This window comes from Uloborus diversus, chromosome 8 (assembly GCF_026930045.1).
Source record: "Uloborus diversus isolate 005 chromosome 8, Udiv.v.3.1, whole genome shotgun sequence".
In the NCBI taxonomy this organism is placed as follows: Eukaryota; Metazoa; Arthropoda; class Arachnida; order Araneae; family Uloboridae; genus Uloborus; species Uloborus diversus.
In genome coordinates, this window is record NC_072738.1 from 68,611,005 (window position 1) to 68,626,622 (window position 15,618).

Here is a 15,618-nt window from a genome sequence, read left to right on the forward strand (position 1 = left end):
TACCACTGATTATAAAAAAATGCATTTCTGCTAAAAATGTTGCATTGGCACTAATGACAACATTTCATTTAGTTCACAAAATTGCTTTTTTTCTCTCTCAAAGAATAAGTGATTTAAAATTTTCCAGATTCTTATTAGTTAACTTGTCACATACTGTCCACCTTTGGCAAGCTGAGCTCCCCTGGCTGGCTGATTAAACAATTCCATTTGTTGAAATAGGGGTTAGGAAAAACGGCTCAAGTTCAAAAGGCTTAATGGTAGCCCAACTCTGCACCTAACAATTCCTCTTCTTACTGATTGCTTTCCCTTGAAAGAAATGGACTTGCTCAAGGCCGTAGCTCAACTTCTCCAAGGCGGACAGAAAGTTGTGCTTTGTTCTCATTTTCCACACAAGGGTACACAATATTTTCTAGATATAAATTACAAATCTAGTTTAACACTAGCAAAAAGTTCACTACAAGAATTGTTTTATTTCTTGAAGAGTAATTTTATCGTCATGTAAACTATACTTTTTGTAAACATGCACTTGTACACGTGGAATCAAAGTTATTTTTTACTTTTCATACTTTTCAGTGCATATGATATATATAAGTTAAGCGACTCTTTAACTAAATTTAACAATTCAGAAACATAATTTCAGTAAAAAATGCAGTTTTAGAAATTTTTGAAAATACTTGTTCTTTTGCACAAAAGCAAAAAAAAAAAAAAAAAAAAAAAAAAAAAATAAAATAAAATAAATAAAAAGATTCAAATTCCTTTATTTATTCATGAATATTTTATATTAAATCTTCTAAAGGGCTATAAAATTACAGAAACTGTTTAAAGATTAGTCCTTTGTGAGTATTTTCCTTTAAGCTTTGCCTAATGCTCTAAAACATTACAGAAACTAGAAACATTAGATTTTAAAAATACATAGGTAAAAAAGTAAAAGCTTTCTCAATAAGTTTCATATTTTAATACGATTATTTAAAAAAAAAAAACACATCTTATGGGTGGTTTTTCCATAAAATATTTTGGTATTAATAACTTATGTTCATAGAATATAGGAATATTCTTATACCACAATATTAAATCGTGATCTCCCAATATTATATCTATATATTAAGTAGAATTTTGATTAGCTGAAGTTCTTTTAACTGGAATTTTGTTTAATCAGCAACATTTTTCTCACTGTTTTTTTTCTGTTAAGTAAGCAATATCACTTCAATGTCACCTATAGAACGGTCTAAATTATGCTTGCTTGCACTTTTATGATTTCTGCCTCCCCCCCCCCCCAAAAAAAAAAAACTACTAGTTAACTTCTGGAAGACTAAGTTTTAAAATACTATTACATTTAAAAGCAAGCAAATTTGAAATTAAAGCTTTTTAAAAAATTAAGCATGTATATTTAAAATTAAAGAACAACAATCAAAATTTACTACATTATGTATCATTAATTTTACATTGCTATTTCTGACCTGTGTGACATTTATGGCTTATACATAATTATAGTAATACCAGATGTACAAGTATGAAATGAGGATTTCAGACAACATATGCTGTACCAATGCAGTTTGTGCTTAAGATTTTAAGATTTGACACTGCCGTTTTGCTGTGTCATCAAAAAGTGTTAGACACACACAAATGATAAACTGGAAAAGTGTGTGAACAGTGTTGTGTTGTTGAATTCAATATGATGAAGTTTATACTGAAGAAAGAGCATTTGCGAACAGCATTAATTTCTTTGCAATCTTTTGAAGAAAACAGATTTTGAATCACACAAACTATTTTGAGAAGCTTATGATGAACGTGCTCCATTAAACTATGGCTTTGGTTTCTCATATGTGGTGAATTTTCAGGAAGACAATGCTCTGTGTTTGGTGGGATCAGAAGGGCTTGGTATGTTATGAGGTACGAGGAAACAGTTAACACCAAGCATTGCCAACAGCAATGGACTAGTTTAAACCGTTCACTGTTTGAAAAAAGGCCAGAACGCCAAAAGACGCTGCCAAACTAATTTTTCTCCATACTCAATGCTCCAACACAAATGGCAAAACGGGTTCGCAATATGTTGGATACACTCAACTGAGAAGTGTTTTTTCAATATGGCTTACTCACCAGACTTGACTTTTTCCGATTACAACTTGTTTGCATTGATAGCACTTGATGAGCAAGGCTTTGGTTCATACGAAGATGTGAAAATTTTGGATCAGTGAATGGCTCGCAGCAAAAGAGCAAGATATTTCTTGCGAGTTTTTCACAAATTAACCGAAAGATGGGGGAAATGTATAACAAGGCATGAAGTATATTTTGAATGAAGCACTTTTTACATTCTTACGAATTTAACATGCTTTTTTACAAAGAAAAATCTGTATTTCATGCTTCTACATCTGGCATACAGCAAAACCTGTATACAGCAATACTGTTGGGACCTAAAAAAAATATCGTAATAGACAGGTTATTGTTATAGACAGTTTGATTATTCATGCTGACATTTTGCTGGGGTCAAAAAAGAAAATATTGTTATAGACAGGTTATCGTTATAGACAGTATTGTTATACACAGGTTTCACTGTATTTGAAAAACTGTATTTAGTAGTTCAGTTTGCAAATGCTTATTTGTTCAAATACAGAGTTCCAAGTTTCTGCAGTCTCCTAATTAAGACACTTTTAAGTACTCTCTTTCATCCAGAATTTTCAGTTAACCAAAGGAGGTCTGTTCCTTTGTTCGCATTAGCTAATCGAGGTTCTACGGTAGATATGAATAATGCTACAACAGTTTATTGCATAAAAGATATTGTTGATTTTTTATTAAATATATTTTCTTAAAAAAGAATCACTAATATTGAGAACTAGTAAACTACAGAAAGATGTAAAGGCTTCATGTGGTAAAAAAATAGGCAGTGTGGTGCTTTTACCAAACACTAATATTTATAGAGTATGTTGGCGTAATAAGTTGTGCTAAAAAAATACTGAAGTATATAATACTATTGCTTATTTTCAAACCCAAGTTACTAACGAAAGTTCAAACAATACTTATACTCATACTGAATAACAATATGCATAACAAAAAGGAATGGAATAAAGTGACAGAAAAACCTAAACTCCTTTACATATTCAAAAACTGAATGATAAATGCAGATAATAATTTCTTATGTATTCAACAATTAATCTTAGAGAATGATCCTTTTTTCATTGTCTTATTTAAATCTTTTCAGGTTTATCCAACGCATTGAGTTTTACTTCCTTTTTCTCCCTATTAACAAAAGAAATAAAATATGGTTTAAAAATAATAAATGTACAAGAAGCATTTTTCACTTATACTGGATTTAAGTTACGAAGTTGCACATAAAATGATAATTTGGTTTCAAATGAAAATTTAATCATATTACTGCATTTTCTAGCATATATGACACACTGAGAATTATCAAGTTATAATTCTGTGCCTCAGAGCCAGAAGGACGCAAGTCACATTATGTTAATTCAACAGGAAAGAGGAAAAACTTTTTTCTGGTGCATGCAAAGGATGGGACATGCGCTCTTTTGGCCCTGGTAAAAAATTGAAAAGAGTTTTTTAAAAGCATTACTTTCACATGGCTTGACGCAAAGTAGGCTTGTACTTACAATGCACTATTAAACGAAAAATTGCAATTTTTTCTCTGAGGTACAGAATTAAGAGAAATATTCGGCTCAGACAAAGTTTAAAGAACCATCCTAATGCGTAGGAAAAATATAACCGTTACATTAAAAAAAATATTACTGTTACAGCATTTATTCATTGTAGAATAGAGATGAGTTCAGGCTCATTTTTGGAAGCCTGAGCCCGAAAATTTGAAAATCGAGCCCGCCCGAGCTCAAGTCAAAAACTCTCAAAACCGAATCCACTAGAGTCTGACATGGTTCTGCTGTAGTTTCATTTTAAGTCAACCGAAAATGGGATCTTATATTTCAACAGCGATTGGTTCAAAACATTTTTTATAAATCTGTTTATTAATAAAGAACATTTTATTAAAACTTTCCTCAAAATGCTCTATTTTAGATTAATTAGTATATTATGTCTTGTAATAGTAATCGCAAACAAACATGTTATATCTAACTGTTGATTAATTTTTTGTCTTTTTTTTTTTTTTTTTTAATTTTCATGTGAGGCAAATATTAATTCAAATATTTTTTTTTTTTTTTTGAAAAAAATAATAGTATACGTTTATTGCCCAAAAAAGAAATTTTAAAATTAAAATTGAATATTTTACCCCATGATTTAAGTTTTATGCATTTTTACACTAGAGCAAAGCAAAATTTAAAAAAAGAATCCATTTTTAATAGAAAAAGTATTCGTATGGAAATTGAAGATTAAAAATCTTATCATGAGCCCGAGCCCGAAACCTATTTCAAGTCCTAGAGCCCGAGCCCGCTTCAGGCTGGGGCTGAGCCCGTCTTATCTCTATTGTAGAATCCCTTAAATTTGTCAGCATAATCTCTGCTGCAAAAATTATATACATTGCTAAGTTTTATGTTCTAGTTACAAACCGGGAATCAAAAACAATCATAGTAAGAATAATATACCATGATATAAATCTTTTTAAATCAATTTAAACCTTTTCCCTATTCAAAAATTATATGGACTTAACTTTAACACCACATTTCAGGAACTCAATTTAAAAATTAAGCAACATTAAATACTTACTTTGACCATTCTACTGATTCATCAGTGTCTTCTAGAGCAACTTCAACAAAACCACTAAGAAGAAAGATAAAAAAAAGGAAACATTTATAATGACTAATGTTTTGCCCAGTGGTCGAAATTCAACCATATTTATAAATGAATATTTGAGAAAACTTGTATGAATTTAACTATTTCTAAAATTTTTATTTCTACTCCTGCTCATGTTTACTGCATACCTGGAAACATACAATTTTCATATGTACACACAATAACAAACAGTGATAATTTATTAAAATTTTGCTTTTTGTCTGTTAATCTCAAAATAAATTGGTGAAAGGGGACATTTTGTTAATGGGGTCATTTCCGAAATATTAAGAGCATTTTTTTCTGAAAGAGTGCTTAAAAACATAGGTTTTAACCATTTTTTAAATAATTTGAAAAAATTTAATATTTTTTAGCAATTATTTTAATTGGTGTGAAGATTGGAATTAATTTTTTATGCTTCTGTGCATGGCATCAAAAGCGATGAAATGCCATTCACTGATGACATTAGTGCACAGCACAAATTATCATAACCTGGAAACGCGATTGACAGCAAAGCGTACACATTTAGCACAGCAATGGAGTAGTGCGCCAAAGTACATCACTTGTAACGTCATAAAGACCATGCCTTATTTCCAAAATCGGACTTTAAAAAAAAATTAACAAAAAAAAAAAACTGTTGGGGAAAATAAACATTTTTTTTCTGGCTCCACATTATTTCTTTTGCTTATTTTATCAATTTCAGTGACTAAGAGTAGTACTTTTGACTGAAGAAAACAACTCCATTCAGAAATTGGTGTGGAACTCAAATTTTTGGCTTGAATAATTTTATTTTGGATACCATGTTGTGTTGTGCTAACCCTATGCAAATAGATATTTAATTACTCTTTGTTTATTTAAGTAAAGGAAAAACATTTCACGCACTTGCATTGGAAACAAAAAGTTTGATGCCAATGAATAAAAATCGCCAATTATCCAATTTTCGAAATCTTCCCCTATGAACTGAAGCATCAAAACTCAGTTTACACGTAAAACTTCTTTGTGAACAATATTACTTATAAAACGTCTACTATTACTGAGTAAGTTGCCTCTTCGTCATTAGAAACATAAATTTCCAAATATCGAATGAGTGAACTCTACTCGTGGCAACATATAACTGTCCATTCGATAACACTTGGACGTTGCAATAGTAATACAATTCAGTTTAAAAAATCAATTAAAACTTAATGTTTCACGCTTTCAACAATGAACTTCAACAATGAAAAAGGGTCAAAATTTAAATTTTTGAGTTTCGCTAACTAAAAAATGCTTATAACTTTTTTCCTAGTGGATTTCAGTTATTGGACCTTGGGCGCCCTGACAATTTCTTCGTTTGGAGTATTTTTTTAAAACCTTTCCAACTATATCAAATTCGAAAAAATTGGAACATCCATTCCTGTAGGAAGAGCCATTTAGGACGAAAATGCGTTTTTAATTAATATTCCATTAATTAGCGTCCGATTTCAGAAACTTTTATTGATGACACTAAAACTCGGCAATAGGTACTGAACAAAAAAAAAAAAAAAAGAATGAAGGAAATTGGTTTACAAGCAGAGGAGAAATCGGTACTGAAAGAAAACGGCTTGCCTATTAAAATATAAAGATTTCTATATGAGATGCCTAGAGAAAATTGCTACAATTATCTTGAAATATGCAGAATGTTTTCATATCTAAGATACCCATAAAATATTAATCCAGAAGATGTAAAATCAGTTTTTTTCCCTGAACGAATATTTGTTACATAAATACCAGTACTATACAGATAGTATAGAACTATGCTTGAGATTGATGGATCCTTTTAATTACGTGCACATTCATATTAAGTAAAACTGTAACTCAATATATGGCTTTCCGTCCTTGAAGCAATGAATCTCGTAGTAGAAAAAGAGCCTAGTTTGAGAGAATATAAAGTCTGAAATTTTTAAAGGCAAAAAAAATATCGACTTAGATTTTACTATTAAATGTCGGTTCATCTTGCAGACCATGTTTGGATTTTAAATCTGTGTTGCAGACTGCTGAGCAAAAAAAAAAAACCTGCTATTAGAATAATGAATACTTAATTTTGACGATTCATACTATTGAGCATCATGCAGAAAAGTCCACAAGTCATTTTAAGGTTTAGGTAGTGGTGCGACATTAAAGCTGTTGTTTTTTATAACATCAAAGTTTTTACAATGATGGTGTTTTATTTTAATTGTACCAAAATTATCCTTGAAAATTTGATTATGGTTACAATTATGATGAAAACTTCAGTATTAATTAATTATTCTGACACTATCCTATTGGAGAGTTTGATATAGTTAATTGTTTATAGAATTAGACTTATATTACAGAAGACAGAGAATATTAGTGCTGCTTAAGTTTCTCCCAAATATAAAAATGAGTTTATATTTTAGTGTTTTGCTGAGATACTTATTGTGGGCTGTGAACTATAATATGAACCTATTTCATAGTTCGCTCCGCTCAATAAGTCGTTGGTTTAAAAAAAAATTACTTTCACTATAAATATGTACCATCCTGCTTTTAGTATGTATTTCAAATCGCTAAAAATATTTATAATCATTGTATAATTTAAATATAGTTTGTAAAATTCTTGCATGTAATTCCGTTAGACGTAAGTGTACTAGAACAATTAATTATTGTTTTATCTTATTAATTCTTTTCTTTTTTCATGTGGTTTGTTTCATACAGATTGAAAACTATTAGATTTTTTGATTGACTCATTAATTTTTGTACACTTAAGTACACTACTGTTGATGTACGCTTATATACTTCACTAACATGTACTTTCAGTTTTTGTATTATTCAGTTAAAAGATGTTATGAAACTATTCCATCAATATGTATTTATACTTCAATCTTTTTGTATTCGCAATATATATAATGTATATAAATCATTCCTTCCGTTGTATTAGTAAATTTGAAATGTCAATAATTATCATTATTATTATTAACTTTCTTTGACAGTTGAAAACGCTTAATTATAAATTAAGAAATGCAGGCTGTGAAATCAGTTTTACAACATTAAAACATTTTTTAGCGTTTATTATGCAGGATTATACATTAAAATGATCAATGTTTCTGAACATTGATGTTTTTTATGTTTATGTATTGATACCATCGATGTTTTAATTTTGAACATCAATGTTGTACCACTAATATGTGGTCATGGAAAATACTGATACAGAAACTCTATGAGGTGGTTAATTATGATTTTGGAAGAGTCACTAACTAACTGATTACAAATTTGCATTTCATAAAAGGATTTAAGATAACGAAATGTTTCCATAAGTGAGAAATTAAAATTGAAACTGACCAATTGTTGCAATTGAAAGGTTGAATTTGTTTGAATGTTGTTAAATGAAACTCTGCAAGCAAGATCAAGACTTTGCTCAATATAAAGTGTTGAAAAATGGTCCCATTACATTAGAAATATGTGGTTTACAGCTGAGCAAAAATATGAGAACAAATTGCAGAATTTTCCTCAAACAGTAACATAAAAGTAGAACCAATGTTTCAAAATAAACCTAGACATAAACAGGGTTTGCCGATATATATCAGTCGATATACAGGTAGTTTTCAAAATAATGGAAACACCTGAGAATAAGTGACATTTTTGAATGCACTTTGTATGCAAAAAAGAATTAAATTAGATGTCTGGTTCTTTTTTTTATAAATAGCAATATACATATTCTGGTACTATTTGGTGGTTTAACGGAAGTTCTGAAAGTCTTGGATTTTTTTCAAGCATGTGAAAAGTCGGACCTCTCAAATTTTTAAAGAGGCCAAATTGTTGGAGCGCATCTAGCTGAAGAAAGTATAACTGAAACATCTCAACTTTTTGGTGTTTCTAGAGGTACAGTATCTAAAGTTATGACAGCATACATAAAGTGCAGTAAGACAAGCTCGGCAAAGCAAAATAGTGGGCGGAAAGAGAAGCTCAGTAACATAAACCGACGGGTATTGAAGTGGATTGTAATGTCTAAAAAGCGAACAACAGCAGCAAACGTGACCACAGAACTTAATCACCATATAGAGTCACCAGTGTGAATGATTAAAGTTAGAAGGGCACCTTTATAAACAGAACATTTACGGAAGAATAGCAATTCCCCAAAAAAAATTTCTAAGTGTTTCCATTATTTTGATTACTACCTGTATATCCGGGATATTCATTTTGAAAATATCATGATATTTTGATATTTTCGATATTTATTTTTTCAACTATGGTATTTTCAATGTAAAAATTACATTAATCATAGTAATATAATGCATTAATATATTATTAATATAACAAAAGGAAAAATATATTCCTTTCATATTTTATATTCATAAAATTATTAGTAGTGAAACAATAATTAAATATTAAACATTGGTCAGAAAAAAAGTGTCTTATGACTGTGCACCAACTAATGCATATTTTTATTTCTGAATCATACAACTGTGTAAAAGTAGCAAACAGAAGAAAAATGAGTAAAACAGCTAATCCTAAATTAACTCCATTGAAATTGATAAAAATGATAAATGAAATATTAGATATAAATAATGAAAGAAATCTTAATTTTAAGTCTACATATTGTAATAACAATATAAGAAAATAAAGAGTGATTTGAGGCTGCATTTACTACTTTGAAGACTTGTTTGTGCCGATTGAAAATATCGGATATATATCAAAATATCCGATATTTATCTAAATATCAGATATTTTTGATATTTTAAAACATATCATGATATTTTCGAACCCTGGACATAAATAATCTCACTTACTTTCCCAACTGTTCAGCTTCACATATCGTATCAGGCAGGCAATGATTATAAGTTTCTGGAAGCAATGCAATCAGGATAGCAGCAACTATGGATAGTGAACCGTAAACCACTGCAGGCACCGCAGGATGTGTAGCATTACCCTAAAATGTTTTAATTTCTTTTTACTTCTTGGAGCTAAAGCTTAGATTATACATACAAATGAAATGCGTACATGCAGCTGCAATTGCATATTTTTGCTTCTTTTTGACTTTAATACAAAAAACTGCATAAAATAGCAAATTTGCAAAATAAGTTTTTCTTTCAGTTTTATTACTTTTTTTTAAAAGAAAGATAAGGAAAAACTATTTTATTCTTCATTAAGAACAAGAAGTAGAACATAGGTTACTCCACATGTCGCTCACTCCTTTTAACGTCATATCTCAAAAAACGTGATTTTTCAGAAGAGCGGTTTAAAGATTAAAAAGAAGATATCATGTAGTAAAACTATATTTCAAGCCACGGATTGAACTTCTTATGCATATGGTCTTTTTCAATAAAATCTGGTTTTTCTTCTCTGTTTCATGAAAAACTGTTAAAATTGTAAGATTTAAAAAGGCAGGTTTCATTTATGACATTCTTGCACTAAATTTCAACGATACTATTTGAAATGTTTCAAAATGTCATTACTATTACTAATTATTCTCTTTACTATACCGACAATAATGCAAATAGTGTGCTCTTAATTAAAACATAAGAATGAAAAATGCTAATTTTTTAGGTGCAATACTGTTTCTGGAATAAATAGTATCATCTTTCACTGAACCTTTCATGCATGTTTCACGCCTAATGGATCAAGTACAATTCAAGATGTGACAGTCTTGAAAAGAACAATCCAAAAATACTTGAAAATGCAAATATGACACTTTTGCTCGCCCACGTCAAACTATTAAGTAATAGAAATGCAGGCCTTGCAAAGATATGCTACTCATTAGTGATGTTCCGTATCCGCATTTACAGATATCCGCGTGAAAATATGGATCTGTATCCGGACCTTTTCTATTCTAAAAATTAGTACATATTTGAATAAATGACTTAAATTCCGTTTAAATCAGGTTTTAATCCCTATTTAAATTATAAGGTATCGTTTCCGAAGCCAAATTGTACCCCTGGTCGCAAAATGGAAGGGGTAATAAGTTTTAAAAATGTGAATCTGTGTGTCTATTTGTGGCATCGTAGCTCCTAAACAGATGAACCGATTATGATAGGTTTTTTTCGTTCAAAAGGCGACTTGACCGAAAGTGTTTTTAGTTTGACCTCGTTTTTGTAGAACTTTATTTAGCTACCGAAGATTTTGATTAAAAACCCACTTAATGTTTTTTACAATTATGGTAGTAAAAATTTACCCCTAGGTTAAAAATTATTGGCCCTAATTGAAAAAACGAAGTTTTCTGTGTTTGATATTTATTTGGAACTTCCAAGTTATATACAGTAGGAACTATAATGTTGTTAAGTAAATTTTAATGCTATTCTATGCCTTTATACGCGTGATTGGTAGCGATTTCATAGTCGGAAATAAAGAGAAAAAGCTTGACGATTTAAAATTTCTATCTCCTGTCACTTCACATTTGTTAACAATATGTATTCTGACCCGGGAAATTCATCTTAATATGAGGTTGGCTCTCTGGGGAATGTTTTTTTTTTAAATTTAATATTGGTTTTTGTTATTGACCTGGGGTTTGTATAATTCTTCATTTTGGTTTTTCTCAACATCCTTCAAAAAATGTGATACTAAATTCTCTATTTGTTGTGGATTGTAAAGGTGTTCCCGGCTCAATTATTTCATTGGTCAAGGTAAGTTGGTTGGAATGGGTGAGCGCTGCATTTACGCTGAAATAAAATGCGAAAAATTATTTCTAGACTGTCCAGAAGCAGCTTTACACTCTTGCTCCTGCCTCCTACATCTAACAAGCAAGCTAGAAATAATTTTTCGCATTCTATCTAAGCATTAATGCAATGCTGACCCATTCCTTTCAACTCTCCATCAATTTTAACAGATTTCTTAAAGGAGTAAAACATAGTCATGATTATATTTTCTCAATAGATGACATTTTTTGAAGAAACAGCGCCATTACCCTGGCGGAATACCTTCCATAGCAAATTTTACACTTGGGTAATTGATTTGGGTAAAAACATTTTGAGGTCCGTATCTGTATTCGTATATCTTGACATTAATGATCCGGATCTATATCGGTATCCGCGGATAAAATTTTTTAACGATCCGGCACATCACTACTACTACTCCTTAATGGCGGTTAAAAAAAGGCACAACTCAAAAATCGCCAATTTTTGAGATATGGCATTTTTGAGAGGAGTGAGCAATGGCAGAGTCGAATTTAGCTCCATGCCGCTAGGCAGATTTGAAATCTGTCCCTTCCCCCTCTTCCCTAAAAGAAGCAAAATCTCAAAAACATCCAAAAAGTGTTCCCGAAATTTAAACTGTCAAGCTTATGAAGTGATGATGTTTCACATTCAGGGGCACCCTGATGGGAGATCACAGCAATCTTCCAAAAAAATTCCTTATTCATCAAATTTTGCTGATGATTCGGAAAATTTGGAGATTATATTGCAACATATTCTTTTTTCTTTTTAAAAATTGTTTTTTATGATACTATGTCCTTATTTTAGACACATGTCAATTTTGTGAGTTACTATTCTAGAAAGATGCTTGCACATCGATTTTTTTTAGCGAAACTTAAGAGCGGCTTATCTGATGAATTTTTTCCCCTCTGGAATTTTAGTGGGTGCAGCGTATATGCCGGTGCAGCTTATCTCCCAGAAAATACGGTAATGAAACTTGAAACTCACTAATTCTTTTATGAAAGGAGCAGTCATAGCTCCTATTCTCCCCATCATGAGACTTGTTCCAGAGCCAACAGTTCGAACCACAGTAGGAAAGATTTCAGCAGCATGAATAGCAAGGATAATGAAGGCACCGCTAATACAAAGTTTACCAATCATAGCTGCAGTCAACCTCAGCCAAAGATGCTCTGAAACATAAATGATCAACAATGAAAAACAAATATACACTTAAATTTTGAAGAGTTTCAGCAGATATCTCTAATATACAGTAAACTCCCGATTATCGTGGTCGGATTATTCTCGAATCTTTTCAAAATTTTAAAAAATTTATTTAATGGTCTTTAATGTTTTTTTAAACTTATGATTGTGTTATTGTTCAGTTTTAGCTTTTACATATGGTGATTTTTTTACATTTAATGTTAGTAGATGAAATACAGCCATTCATTCCTTCAGTGGGTCGATAAAATGAGTACCAAGCGTTCTTGGGAATTGAACACTAGGGCATTAGGCTGACCACCAAACCGGAACATCTGCCTTGCACCCCAGAGCCCCTGGTCAGGGAAACTGAGCTGGGCACAGTAGACCTTGTTTTTAGCTGTAATTTAAATGTATATGTGAGTGTTATTCATATTTTTAGCCATTGTATACAGTAGTAACATTTTTTACCTATTAAGTCGGATTATCAGTGGTTTTTGCTTATCCGCGGTTACCGTGCCACCCTATTCCGCAGATAATCGGGAGTTTACTGAAATTATTGAGTATTAGGTTTAAATATTGCTAAAAATTATTAATTAGAAGAATTAGACTTTGAATTATTAAATATTACAAGAAAGGAGACTCATACTAAGATCCTATTCAAGGTTTAAACTGGAGTTTCCAACAGATTTGACGCCTCAAGGGGGCAATAAATTCGAGAGGTCGATGGGGGGTGATGCATACTTAAATCACAAAAAAGAAAAAAATGCCAGCACATATCAAAACTGAAAACGTACTCTGAAATTGAATTTTCAGAAAAGAACAAATAATCATGAGTTTTATAAAAAATGAAAAATTAAAGTTCAGGGGCTACTTATACCTCAGTAAACCTTATCAAGATCAAAGGAATCATTTCATCATTCATCATCATCTTATATAATTAAAATCTGAGCATATCTACCTATATATATATATATATGTATGTATCTATGTCCGAGTTACTTCTCCCGAACGCCAGTGAATGGATTATTGAATCAGGTATTGATAGATATCCCGTCTTTATCTTTGGCTATTTAGCATAATCCTCCATAATAATTAACAGAGACATTAATTAAAAACTATTAATTATGATAATCGGATTTCAACATAAAGTCCCTAATTTTTGAAGGCTTTCCTCCATTCAAATTATTATTCAGTGCTTCAATTCAACTTTCGGTAACAATGCTTTTAATAAAATTTGTAGCGTGAAGAAAATCATTGAGAAAAAATATCTGTTTACATTTCTTTTCTTGAATATGTGCAAATAAGTTCTGGTTTTTGTTTTGAGGCTTTTCCTGTAATCAGGGAAATTAAAATGTTTCCTTTTTGATTGTTTTTCTGCAATCTGCAGCAAAATGTTATGATTTTTTTTATTTTTATTTATTTATTTTTTTGTTCAGGCTTGAGTGTTAAACAAGCTTGACATAACTTTTATTTTTGAGGTTGACCGTGCGAAGCTGGCGATGCAGCTAGTTTGATATTAACAAGACAAATATTGGTCTTAATCAGCCGATTCAGTTTCTGAGGCCTAAAAAGCTTCAATGGACAATAACGAGACTCTGGAACATCTTGAAGACAAAATCTTAATTTTTATCGACCACTTTAAAAACTGACATGTAAGGCGTCGCTGAAAGCTAAGGCAGATGGCTTGTCAGATTGCTCGTCCTCCCCCCCCCCTCCATATTACTCTGATTACGAACCGTTATTCTGAAGAGAGTAATGTTTCAAAATCCATGTATGTCAAATTTGAAAATCTCTCCCTTAATTGCTGAAGAATCCTATTTAAGTGAGAGAAAACAATACTGTTGGTCATGAAATTGAAAAACGTAATGCAGAAACATGTTTTCAGGTTACAATATAACCAACTTTTAAAGCAAAAGCATTGTAAAGATTTTATAATTTTGTTTTGGCTTGTAGTAAATTTCATTACTATTACAGGACTTGTGTGGCTTGCAGATAACTTGTTCAACTTGTCATATGCTTTGATACAAATTAAGCTATGATTATTGCAGTATTCCTAAAATACTTTTTACTGGAGCATTTTTTAAATATTTCGGTTAGTAATTAATTTTGGATATAATTTCAATAACCATTAAATATAAAATTTGATAGTTGTTTAAGTATCAATATTGAGTGTTGAATAGTTAGTATAATGACAAGTAATGAATTTATTGGTGAATTAAGAATACAGTAAAACTATTATAAATTACTTTTCTTAATAACATTTGTTGAAGCACATACAAATACTTGCAATTGTGTAAGAAAAAACAGGTATTCTGCAAAACAAATAAACCTAGGTAGTTAATCATATTTTCATAGCACAATTAATATGTTCAATGTTTTATTGGGTTAAATGAAGCCCAGAATTATGAGCAATTTTAATATACTTTTTAGTGCATTGAACTAACAAGATAAAATGACCAGATAATTTTTAGATTGCATAACTAAAAACAAAACATAAATTTTTAAAATGTGGAAATTATAAAAGTTAAAACTCCTAGATACGATTCTCAAAATTACTCACCAGATGGCACCATGAAGAAACAAGCCACACCACCAACGATATCAAATATTAAAAAGGAAGGCTTTCGGCGTAAATATCTAATAAAAATCATGCAAAGGAAGTAAGCAGGAAGCTCCACTGCAGATCCAATAAAGAAATTCAGAAACGGGTTTCCTCCCAAATTTGTCTGTCCCAAAGAAAGTCCATAGAATACAAAGGCAACAGAAAAACTAAAAGAAGGAAACAAAAATTATTGATTGAATTGAATTAAGAATAAAAATTATGGACCAGTAATCCAAATAATGGGCATCAGAAAGTCAACAAAAATAACAAATGCAGTAAAAGCAATAAAAACCTTTAAAATTAGACCATTGACTTTTTCTTTCTCATTTTTAAACTACTGCACATCCTATATCTTCAGGTTTATAATATAATTAATAATAGTGATTTTGTACATAATTAAGAATCTGGAAAACAGAGGTCAACTTAAACATTAGTTAGGGGCTGTTCATAAATGATTTCACTTTTTTTTCTCAACATATTTGATCCCCTCCCCCC

The 15,618-nt window shown here is 30.7% G+C and overlaps 1 protein-coding gene across 1 annotated transcript; it reads right to left on the reverse strand.

Moving 5' to 3' along the window:
* Positions 1–3,182: 3,182 nt before the first annotated feature.
* LOC129228413 (organic cation transporter protein-like) lies at positions 3,183–15,171 on the reverse strand. Its single transcript, XM_054863093.1, has 5 exons — positions 15,082–15,171; positions 12,330–12,511; positions 9,486–9,625; positions 4,663–4,716; positions 3,183–3,234 (listed from the first exon to the last, which is right to left on the reverse strand). Exons 1-5 carry the CDS (start codon positions 15,092–15,094, stop codon positions 3,183–3,185), a joined length of 441 nt encoding a protein of 146 aa, XP_054719068.1. The 5' UTR covers positions 15,095–15,171.
* Positions 15,172–15,618: the final 447 nt, after the last annotated feature.

Excerpts from the sequence above, each read along its gene's own strand:
- LOC129228413 (XM_054863093.1), bottom strand. Across the intron at positions 4,717-9,485 it reads GAAGCTGAACAGTTGGGAAA|TGGTTTTGTTGAAGTTGCTC; the intron begins GTAAGTGAGATT and ends CTTTCTTCTTAG. Across the intron at positions 3,235-4,662 it reads GAATCAGTAGAATGGTCAAA|GGAGAAAAAGGAAGTAAAAC; the intron begins GTAAGTATTTAA and ends TTTTGTTAATAG.